Consider the following 12282-nt stretch of genomic DNA (forward strand, 5'->3'; position numbering starts at 1 on the left):
ATTTTTCTATGTATTGATTGCAATATGTCAGTCTTTAGAATGTGTATCTGCCAGAACTAGTTTGAAACATGGTTGGGGCCCGCAAGAAAAATCTCACTCATTTGGCCTTCAGTCTCCAGCACCGGGATGGGTCACCCTTGGCATCTCTATCACGCAATTTTCTGTGCCAGCAGCACCAGCGGCCAGTCCTCTTAACCTGTAGCTAAGATCTTTCACCACTGGAGCTGCCCGAATAACCAAAAAACCAGGAGCGCTGCGATTTTCTTACAGCATCTCTATGTCTGCGGGGCTTCCTTTGGCCGATCCCCAAACCCTCTCACATTCCATACGTTAAGAATCACGAATGCCTTTTTTTTTTTTAACATTTATTTAATCTCCCCATTTCTTCCCCTGCCGTGGTACTACCATTCTGGAGCTCGACTCACTAAGCCTGCCCCAATCCGTCAGCGACGGCGCCCTCCAGAAACTACAGCTCCCAGGGAGCAATGCGCTGGGGTGACAGGTCACGCAGCGCGAGTCCGGTTCAAACGGCCCAATGGGGGAGCGCAGACGTGAGTGACGCAAAGCAGCGTCCAAATTTAAAAAGTGACTCGGCGGTCGGGAGAGGGGCAGGGCACGGGAACTGGAAGGGAAGTCTGGTCGCATGTGAGGGGGGAGGTAAGATTAGGAAAGGGGGTGCGGTGTCTTCACCCCCCAACCAACTGGGGACCGGTGTTGGGTCACATGGTAACCAAGAACATTATTATTATTAATCCCCTTCCTTAGAGGCCTTGTCGGTACTTCCGTCTGAACTTGCATCCGTGGTCCTGGAGTTGCTGCCTTTGTTTTGTGAGCATTGAAGAAGTAATGAGCTCTTCGTGTCTCTTTGGAAGGTAGTAACTGGGTCGGTTCCTAGGTATAGCCTATATATTAATACAATGAGCGGCTTGCCTGTCGGCTGCCAGCGTGCTTATAGTTATATGGTCTTTTGGGAAATCGTCTGTTTTGCTTTAGTGTGGTTATGGTTAGTCCGTTTTTGTTTTATTTATTTCGTTCAGGTAGTGAGTATGTCTCCTGAGAAAAACTGGAAAATCTTGCTGGTTCAATAGGGTAGTGGCCTAGTGGTTAGGGTGGTGGACTTTGGACCTGGGGAACTGAGGAACTGAGTTCGATTCCCACTTCAGGCACAGGCAGCTCCTTGTGACTCTGGGCAAGTCACTTAACCCTCCATTGCCCCATGTAAGCTGCATTGAGCCTGCCATGAGTGGGAAAGCGCGGGGTACAAATGTAATAAAATAAATATAGCAGCCTACCAATGTTTTTGCAACTAGGTGTCAACACACGTGGTTCTAGTGTCCCCAAATGTAGAGGGGAAAAGAAATGAAGGCTGTCTGTCCCCTGTCTAGAAAGATAGGTAATAGAAAATCCCTAGACTTGTGATGGTTAGCCTCCCCCTACCACTCCCCCAAAATTGTTGTTATGTTAACTTGTATGTGCTGTTAAGATCCTTGAAACAGTGGTGTAGCCAGACAGCCATTTTTGGGTGACCCTGAGCTCAAAATGAGTAGACACAATTTTTCCACGGCCTCTGCCCTCTGCATCCCTCCCCAGGCATCTCTTAGCTCAAAATATACATTCTTAGCTAATGAGGATCCCCAGGGTCTGTCAGCTGGCGTTCTGGCTTCCTTTAGGGGAAATCTGCCAGATGGCATCAGTGGCTCAGGGATGTTACTAGCACCCTGTGTATGCTTAGTTGTTGGTGGCTCAAGGATGCTGTCATACATGCACGTCTGCTGGATGGGCCTACCTGTGGCTATGCCCCTGCCTTGAGAATTGATTCACTGAGGTGATAGAATTTGTTATCTAGATAATAGGATCAAATTGAAGCTACTAAGAAGTTTGAGCATCTGTTTTGGTGGCTTCTGAGCAGATAGACCAGTGTTTCTAACATGAATTTGTATTTGTGGGGGTGGGAGGGGAGGTTCAGCTTTCAAAATGTAAAAGATCTTTTTGAAGCATGTTCCTTAATCAGTAAAGATGTGGGATAAGACACTTGTAAACATTAAAAAAAAAAAGTGCTTCATATTAACTTACAAATGAGTTTTTATATCTGTACCAGAATTGGTATTCTTTACAGCATATGAATATTTGGACTGCATGCATAATTTTTTTTTGAGTGAAATCAGATCTTTAAAGATTAGATCTAGTTTGATTTGATAAATCATAAAAGAAACACCTAAGTGGTTTACATAATGGGGGGGGGGGGGGGGAGATAATAAAGCAAGACATACCACAAGCATAACTAGACAGCAAGCAAAAGGGAAACATATGAGGGCAGTCCCTAATTACAATCTGTTAAATCAGGTAAGGAACTAAGCGGAAGGGAGAAAAACAAAGGGTAATGTAACCTAGACATAGTCAGTCAAGAATGTGAATTCTTGATTGAAAAGATAAGTCTTAAGGAGGTTTTTTTTTTATTTAAATACACTTTGATTCTTGACTGGACCCATTTTTTTAAGACAGTTATGATGATGTGGATTAAGAACTTGAAACCCACTTGGAATGGAACAGATCGTTTATCGTTTAATATCGATCTATAACAAGTTAAATCAGTTTTCAAATTGATGATAAAAACTGAGAAGAAATACAAAATTGACAGGAAAGCACTAAGGACATCCACTAAAAGTGCACAGAACATCATATAGGCACCATTGTGATTCAATGGGTCTCGAAGCAGAGTCTACAAAAGCTTGGGTGAGCCAGGAAAAAAGCATGTTTTGTGAAGACACCAGGTGGGTTATGGCTGGGGTTGGAGCTACCAACTTGTGAGGAGCCAGTGATCTAAGTAATCTCCCAGGCACAAAGGGCGGTATCAAATTAGGGCAGGGTCCTCTCATAAAGGGCTTTGAGCAAGAACGAGAACTTCACACTCTTCTTTAACAAGACAGAAGCTGTTGGTGATGCACAAAGACATCGCCATGCGCTCTTCTACAGTACATCGTTTCGTACGCCTAGTAGCGCTATAGAAATGATTAGTAGTAGTAGTATACCTGAATTGCTGCATTTGGAAGTATTTGTACATTTCTTTGAAGGGGTGAACAAACGTGGATAAAGGTGAGCCAATATTGCGTATTAGGGTTTTGAAAAGGCGTTTGACAAAGTACCTCATATAAGACTTCAGAGGAAATTGGAGAGTCATGGGATAGGAGGTAGTATCCTATTGTGGATTAAAAACTGGTTAAAAGATAGAAAAACAGAGAGTAGGGGTAAATGGTCAGTATTCTCGATGGAGAAGGGTAGATAGTGTGGTTCCCCAGGGGTCTGTTTTGGGACCACTGCTTTTTAAAGTATTTATAAATGATCTAGAGATTGAGGTAATTAAATTTGCTAATGACACGGTTATTCAAAGTTGTTAAATTGCAAGAGGATTGTGAAAAACTACAAGAGGACCTTACGAGACTGGGCATCTCAATGACATGACATTGTGAGCAAGTGCAAAGTTGTGCATGTGGGACAGCGAACCTGAATTATAGCTACGTAATGCACGGTTCCACATTAGAAGTCACCGACCAGGAAAGGGATCTAGGCATCATCGTTGATATGTTGAAACCCTCTGCTCAGTGTGCTGCGGTGGCTAAGAGAGCAAATAGAATGTTAGGTATTATTAGGAAAGGAATGGAAAACAAAAATGAGGATGTTATTTTATTGCTCCATGGTGCGACCACACCTCAAGTATTGTGTTAAATTCTGGTTACCGCATCTCAAAAAAGATAGCATGGAATTTGAAAAGGTACAGAGAAGGACAACAAAAATGATAAAGGGGATGGGACAACTTCCCTATGAGGAAAGGCTAAAGCGGCTAGGGCTCTTCAACTTGGAGAAAAGATGGCTGAGGGAGACTGGACAAAGCGAGCTCCAGACAAAAAAGTCCCTGATGAAATAGATTTATTTTTGAATGGTACGAATTTGAAGGGTACAAAGAAGTGGAGGAGCCATAAATTACTGAGAAAGTCCACGGCTTTGTCACTTCAAAGTCCTGGCACCTGCCTATGGCTTGACTTCACTATCCACACTTGGTATCTAGTGAGAATCATAAATCTGCTTGAAAACATAATCCAGCTTGATTAAGAGTCTATTTTGTCTTGGGTTGTTTTGTTGAGGTTTTTTTTTTTTTGTCATAGTCTGTTTTGGTTTTAGTCTGTTTTGTTGGTTTTTTTTTTTTTTGTATGGTCTATTAAGTCAGGATGCCGCTGAGAGGAGATATGATAGAGGTCTATAAAATGAGTGGAGTGGAACAGGTAGACATGGTTTGCTTGTTTACTCTTTCCAAAAATACTAGGCCTAGGGGGCATGCGATGAAGCTACAAAGTAGTAAATTTAAAACAAACCGGAGAATTTTTCTTCACTCAACGTGTAATTAAACTCTGGAATTCATTGCCAGAGAATGTAGTAAAAGCAGTTAGCATACTGGGGTTTTAAAAAGGTTTGGATGGCTTCCTAAAGGAAAAGTCCATAGACCATTGTTAAAATGGACTTGGGGAAAATCCACTGCTTATTTCTAGGATAAGCAGCATAAAATGTATTGTACTTTTTTGGGGGTTCTTGCCAGGTATTTGTGACCTGGATTGGCCACTGTTGGAAACAGGATACTGGGTTTGATGGACCTTTAGTCTGTCCCAGTATGGCAATACGTAGATGCTTTATAGTTGCAATGGATGTGAGGTGATCATATTGAGCTTGGTTAATTTAGCAGTATAAAGATGGGGTGGGGGGGGGGGGGGGGGAAACCAGCATATGGAAATTTGGAAATATTCTGTAATTTCATGCAACTTTAGTTAACTAAATATCTGGTATAGTTGTAGAAATATATTGATAGGGGTAATGTTTAATCTTCTAGCCCTAATGAAAATGAGATTGAATAACTAGAAGCTAGGGCGGTTCAGGACCAGACCCTAAGGCAGGTTTCCGAAACATGGACCATGTTGGTGTAGGTCTGCTATTCTTGATTTAAAATTGCCAAGCAAGTTAAGCAGTGTGTATGCATGTCACTACTAAGGTCAGTTGGGTAATATCCACAACTTTTGAAAGTGGTAATAGTTTGGTGCTGAGTTTTCCTGAAGTTTGAATTTTTTGCCCCTGCTGTGCACCTCTAGACTGTTTCAGTTGATGTAGAGCTTTAATTAGTCCTTAAAGAGGATTGTTTAACTCATACTTTGGTTGGAGTTTTTTTTTTTTTTTTTTGTAATATGAGCATGTTGGGTCATTTTCAGGAGACCGGGGTTTTAGTGAGTGTTCCATTAGTACTAATCTCTGGAAATAGAGGGTCTTGTTTCCTGATGTAGCTGGCCTATTTTTAGGACCCTAAGCCAGGATTACAACTTTGGCATAGATTTATTTTAGATTTGGCTTGTTTTATAGGGACCTCTTTTAGACAGAGGGAATATAAGAAGATGACTCCACCACTACCAAAAGCACACTCTCTCTCCTCCCTTGACGTGACTTACTCTGATATGGAACTATAGACCCTGTGCGCAGGTTGTGAAACATCTTTCCCAGCTCTAATGTTGACTTTATGCGTTTATGAGATCAGCAGAGTGCAGGCCCATGAGTTTTGAACATGCAGGGGGGACTGCTGACAGTCAAAACAGTGTGGGTCTTTGTGGAAAGCTGAAGGAAGCATAGGCTGGAATTTGTGCTCATGTACCCAGCAGTAGAGAACCAGAAGAAGATAAATAAGCAGCTTGAGTGGGATGTTAGTCCTTTATTCTCTGTCATCTGAGGCTGATGCAGAAAGCCACACAGAGCTGTGCACCAATGGCTGAGCATGCAGTTTCTACTGTGAGATTATCAAGAAAATATTCCATGGTGATGAAGTAAAAAAAAAAAAAATGCAAAGTTAAAGCATGCAGAATTTGCACTAATAGGAGATATCCTGCCAGACACATGGAGGCATATTTTCAAAGCACTTAGACTTAAAAAGTTACATTTGGGCTCCTTTTCAAAGCACATAGATTTACAAAGTTACTATGGAACTTTGTAAGTCTGTGCTTTGAAAATGAGCCCCATGGCACACAAGTTCTGCAGTTAAGGGTGCTTTCACTGTGTGTCGGTACTATGTATTTAAATATTAGTCTTGCAAAAATTTATTGCACATAATTTTTGTGAGGTTCAGTTATGCATAGAAATAACATTCTGGTTCATGGAGAGAAGTATGCTGGTACTTTTTTTCTTTAGACATAAGCACAGAGCTGGTTCCGCCCATTCTGTCTTTTTTTTTTTTTAACAACTAGTTGCAACTTGCTATGGTCACAGTAAATCCCTAAAACTGATGTTAATCCTCCCAACTAACCCTACTATACTGCCTCGGACATGATGAATTTCTTGTACACGTACTATGCGAGTTAACTTCTGTGCTGAACACTTTTTGTGTACATTGTGCGCCCAATAATGCGCATGTACACCTTGCAGTATCGACACGTGTCTGCTCATGGTAGCTTTGTGCATCAGCCTCTGAATTAGAAGTGTGCACAGGGTCATAGTCTGGTCCCCATCATACTGATACTATCCCCACAGTTTTCTTTCTCATCGTTGTATCCCACCTGCATTTTAAAATATCTTGTAAATCCAACGAAAGCATAATCTGTCAGAACTTGTTAAAATGGACATACCTTAACCCTCACCCCCCCCCCCCCCAAACTTCCCTAATGTATCTCCCAAACACGAACCTTCTTTTACCACAATAACACCTGCATTTGTTCATACCGCAACTGGCAAACGCCGTTGCGGAACCATGTAAGCCACATTGAGCCTGCAAATAGGTGGGAAAATGTGGGATACAAATAAAATGTAACACAAAACAATAGTACTTTTGTTAAATATGCAAAACTTTTTTTTTTCTTAAGCTGAGGTGTTTGGTATTCACGTTTCCAAGTCATGGTATGCACGGGGGCATATTCTGCTGATTCCTGTCCTCTCCTATCCCTTCCCATTTCCATGGTATTAATGACTGTTTTGTTAACAACGCTGGATTTTTGCGGGTTTCCCATTGTCCCCATCCCTGTGCATACCTCTACTCTGAATTATTGTGAGATGTGCTAAGAACTTCTGACTGGTTGTCCTACACAACATGAGTCTTTAGTCAACAGGCTGATTGATCCAGAACAGGTTCAAGAGAACTTCTTAAATCCCATGGTAATAAAATGAAATAATAGTGGTGTAATGTGTGTGACTAATAGCAACATTGCTAGGACATGCAATAAAATTATTTAGGCTTATGGTTCTGCTAAGAACACATTTTGATTGAAACTACAGCTTTGTTTTCAGTCTTACAGATTAAGAAGATAAAAGGAAAATATTGATGTATTTAACAAAAATATTATGAAGATGGATTTGCACAGTGCTGGTGGTAAGTGGCAGTGAAGGTTGATCTCTGAAACAGTTTAAGGCTGTAATTTGTCCATTTGTCTGTGTGTTCCCTTGGTACTCATGTGAGACCAGATTTGAAGTTTATCAGGCAGGTTTGTCTCCCCATGAATTAATTTTTTCTAGCAGGGTTTTCCTCTCTGCAGGAGAGGTATTTAGTTGACTGAATACATTAATCTGGCACACAAGTCAACAAGAAATGAAAAAAGTGGGAGGATGACCAAGGATTCCAACGACTGAAAGGATGTATAATAATAAAGATGTTTATTGAGGTATAAAGACTCGACACAACGTCGTGTTTCGGCCTGCATCAGGAGTCTATAATCAAAATTTGAATAGATTATAAAAACACAATATAAAAGTAGACTATATATATATATATTTAAAATACATTTTGAAAAAAATTGATTCTGCATATATATGTAATTATATATAAAAAAACAATGACAAAATAAGAAAATTGTGAAATTCATCTTTATATGTGTTTATTTTTAAATGTATCTATTTCACAATGTTTTCTTGTCATTTATTTTTATATATAATTACATATATATGCAGAATCAATTTTTTCCAAAACATATTTTAAATATATATAGTCTACTTTTATATTGTGTTTTTATAATCTATTCAAATTTTGATTATAGACTCCTGATGCAGGCCGAAACACGACGTTGTGTCAAGTCTTTATACCTCAATAAACATCTTTATTATTATACATCCTTTCAGTCTTTGGAATCCTTGGTCGTCCTCCCACTTTTTTCATTTCTTGTTGTTGTCCGTGGGGTGTCTAGAGTTCTCCGCCCTCTGGCGGATTTCTTCCCTACACAAGTCAACAAGAAAATGCCAAAGCTGCTTTCAGGTTTTGTATTGGTGCTATAAATGATAGTAATGGTTACAAATTAGATTCTGACAATTATCAAGGACCCTGAAAATCCAAAGAATCTGCTCTCCCAAAGATACATAACTTGCCCAAATTGGTGATCTAGGTGACCTATTTAAATTTATAGCTCTAGTTTTATTTCTAAATGTAGACTAACTTCCCATTCTAATAAACTGGTCTGACTTATTGTGATCTGCAATTCTCATCAACTTTTACGTCTGTAAAATTGATGATCAAAACTGCTACTGATTTCTTTTTTTTCTTTTTCTAAAATCCAGGCTTCCAAATATTCTGCAACGTGTATACCTTAGAATGTACTAAACTGTACCAGTGGGAAGCTTTTTTTTTTTTTTTTTTAAAGCCTTCTAAAATAAGGACTAGAAGCCAATGCACCACATTGTGCTTTCATGAGCAAAGTGACTGTTAAATATAACAATCCTGTTTGGGCTTGCCAGTTCTCGATGGCACCTCCTGAATTAGGAATTTTCCCCAATTTGGCACTTGTCTAGCTTTCCCACTGCAGTGACAGTCCTTGGCTAGCCCCTGTGCAAAGGCTCCTTGTATCCTGAAGTCATGAAGCTCTATATCTGCTCACTAGGTGTTAACAGCTTTTGAGACCCCCTCTATTTTTCCCTGGGAGCTGTGAATTCTCTATAGCAGCTTCATCTGACCCAATTTTTGCATTTTACATTATACTTGCTATACCACCTTTTATGAACAAATGGTCATAGAAAGGAATGCCATACAACTAAAAGGATCACTAAAGCTGTAATCCTTTATAACAAAGGGGATAGAGGGAGGGTGGGAATAGAAGGGGAAAAGAATGCAGGCAAAAATGATACAACCTGATGAATCATTGCCAGCACCCTAGGAACTGCTAAATGCAACAGAGAAAAACCTCAGCTTTCCAATGAAGAAGCAGTGTGTTCCTTGCAAAGGAGCTAAAATAAAACACCTAGTGACCTTAGTTAGCCAACGAAGCAGATGGGAGAACACAAGTATGAGGAAGAAGTTGCAAGTGAGTGTAGATGAGTTGTTTTCTATAGCTAGCATCAGGGGCAGAAAAGATTGTTGGCTCCTGGCACAAGACAAGATATATTCTTGTAATCTTTTTACCTTTTTAGGTTCCAGCTTTGAGAGACTGCCTGGGGGGGGGGGGGGGGTTAACCCTTTTTGGCTCCCTCATCTTTTTAGTTAATGATGAAACCTTTGCACCCCCTTCCTGTGACACATTTATTGGTAGTTTTAACAGCATTCACTCTGGAAAGTTTCTGCAAATTCCCTCCAGTTTTAAAACCTTTCTCTGCACTCCTTGGAGACCTGCCCCCCTCCCACCTTGGGCTCAGGCCCCCTCCAAAGTTGCAGTACCTGTTCAGACACTGATGGGATAGATAGCTGAAACCATGCCAGCTGAAAAAATTTGCTGCCCTTAGTTACCCCCTTCCTCCTCTTAACTGCTTCAGGAGCGAGAAAGTTAGCAGCATGCCTCCAGCCACCGACACACTCCCCAAGCACACTCAGTTCATGTGAACTTAGCATGTTTGGGGATTGGCAGCTGGAAGCAGCTCCTGAGGCAGTACAAGGAGGAAGAGGGTGGCTTTGGCACTGGATTTCTTCTGGTGGAGCTTCGGCATCCCTACCAGCTAAGATGTATCTAATGTGGTGAGAGGGAGTACAGTGCTGCATATGCCTTGTAGCGCTATAGAAATTTATTAGTAGTAGTAGGGAGAGGAAATGCATTGTCCCCCTCAACATGCAGCTCTAGTTAAAACAGCATTTGTTCTGTTATAAAACTTTGGAGCGAGTCACTATCTGTGCCTTGGGAAAACTAGCCATTTAGTCCGTCTCTTTGTAACTACTTATCCCACAGCAGGACATTGTCTTTTATCCCATGACTTAGAGGCAGATGCAGCAACCAAACGTAAAAAAATCTAAATCGTTAAAGTCCCTAACGATTTTAAAATAACGAAACATGCACCAAAAAAAAAAGTCACACATGCTGAGATCGGTAGTGAAACGTACAATGTATCAAAGAATCACAATACACATCGTTAATCGGCCCCCAAATCATGCGCAGAGCAGCCAAGCGTTATGTTAGCTGCTCTGCGCATGCCACAAACAGTCAAAACACAGTCAAATCGCAAGCACATGGCTCCCAAATAAAAACAAAAATAAAAAAAAAAGGGTCGGGAGGGGGCAAGGGCGCTCATCAGGAGCGTCCTGTACAGACGGCCTTGCCCCCCCCCCCGCTGCTCCCCACTTTCCGCCGCTCCCCCCACCCCGAAAAAGCAAAATTCTAGCAGCCCCTGCCCCCTCCCCACTTTCCGCCGCTCCCCCCACCCCGAAAAAGCAAACTTCTAGAAGCCCCTGCCCCTCTCCCTTCCTCACTACTCTGTCACCTCAGCTCCGCCTCCCGACATCCTCCGTCCGCGCCCCGCCCCCTTTTGGGGTCGTCGCCGCCATTCCCCTCCTCCATCGGGCCCCCCTTCCTCTTACCGGGCCCGTGCAGCGCCTCTCTCCTCTGTCCGAAGGCGCTGCAAGGGCAAGAAGAACGCTGAATCAGCTGATGCCTGCCTTCGCGATGGGCGTCTTTCTCCTCCTGGGCCCGCCCCTGTCTGACGTCAGTAACCTACGTAGGTTACTGACGTCAGACAGGGGCGGGCCCAGGAGGAGAAAGACGCCCATCGCGAAGGCAGGCATCAGCTGATTCAGCGTTCTTCTTGCCCGTGCAGCGCCTTCGGACAGAGGAGAGAGGCGCTGCACGGGCCCGGTAAGAGGAAGGGGGGCCCGATGGAGGAGGGGAATGGCGGCGACGACCCCAAAAGGGGGCGGGGCGCGGACGGAGGATGTCGGGAGGCGGAGCTGAGGTGACAGAGTAGTGAGGAAGGGAGGGGGGCAGGGGCTTCTAGAAGTTTGCTTTTTCGGGGGGGGGGGGAGCGGCGGAAAGTGTGGGGGGGGGGGGGCAAGGCCGTCCGTACAGGACGCTCCTGATGAGCGCCCTTGCCCCCTCCCGATCCTTTTTTTATTTTTATTTTTTTATGTGTTTTCTGAGGTCCTTTGGACCAATCACAGCGCTTTTAGCTCTGCTAATGCGCTGGGATTGGCTCAAAGTTTGTTTATTTTTTCACTTAACACTTTTTCCTGCCACGGAGCTGTCCTAACGAGAGGTCCAGACCTCTCGTTAGTTTTCCTGCCTTTTTCCTGCGTAAAGGCAATCGGAAAAGGTTAGTGCATGTCGTTTCAATGGGGTTTTCACACTAATTGCTCATCTCCATTCCGTTTTCGTTAGCTGCTACTGTCGTCGGAAAATAGGCTTAAGTGCATGGAAAGGATAGGAAATTCTTCCCTGAGGGCTCATTTAACGATGAAAAACGTTTAGTGCATCTACCTCTTAGTCCCTCAGGAGAAGCTCCAACTTGTGAAAATCCAGATATTCTTACCAACCAGCTTACCCTCATCTAAAATGATTTCTGTCTTTAAATTCTTTGGTAAAACGAGACTTCTTTTCTAAATATATTGCGCTCTGCCCTATTAAAGCATGTCTCTCCATATGCATAGTAATTCTGTTGAGGGAATGGCTTCTATTTTGCCTGGTGCTGACATTGAACTTGCTAGTCTCTAGATCACACCTGCAGTCCTTTTTAAAATGTGTTACATTCTGCTGGTTACAGATGGTTCTAACAGCTTAATTATGAGACTGCTAGGGATGCAACTGTGATATACTAAGTGCTTCTCAAATATATGAACCTTATTCTTTAAAACTGTGTTTCTCTAGTAATCATTTAGTTAAATTTGAAGTGTGTCTATATATTCTATAATTCTGATTTGGAAATCCTTTCCTCAGAGAACTTGAATCGGTGCAGCCTGTTAACTGACCGCTGCTATTACGTAAAACATTTTGTCATTTGTGCCAAAAATTTGAATCCCTAGTCATCCAAATAAAAGGTTGTTACATGTTTCCTCATTCCTTACAGTAAATACTGTTTGCAAGAGAGACCTTG

General features: G+C 42.3%; 1 protein-coding gene across 8 annotated transcripts in view; it reads left to right on the top strand.

Annotated features, from left to right (window-relative positions):
- Positions 1-579: 579 nt before the first annotated feature.
- The window catches only part of GTSE1 (G2 and S-phase expressed 1), a 51553-nt gene continuing 39850 nt past the window's right edge, over positions 580-12282 (top strand). Inside the window, exons 1-3 of one of the 8 annotated variants that reach the window (XM_030216970.1) lie at positions 630-657; positions 766-895; positions 7303-7384. In XM_030216970.1, the coding sequence (XP_030072830.1) occupies positions 7357-7384 (28 nt within the window). In that variant the 5' untranslated portion in view covers positions 630-657; positions 766-895; positions 7303-7356. Of the gene's footprint in view, positions 658-705; positions 727-765; positions 896-7302; positions 7385-12282 lie in introns of those variants that run through there. The other 7 variants (XM_030216974.1, XM_030216971.1, XM_030216978.1 and 4 more) reach the window with 7 other exon arrangements.

The sequence above is a fragment of the Microcaecilia unicolor genome, chromosome 10 (assembly GCF_901765095.1).
Source record: "Microcaecilia unicolor chromosome 10, aMicUni1.1, whole genome shotgun sequence".
Classification (NCBI taxonomy): Eukaryota; Metazoa; Chordata; class Amphibia; order Gymnophiona; family Siphonopidae; genus Microcaecilia; species Microcaecilia unicolor.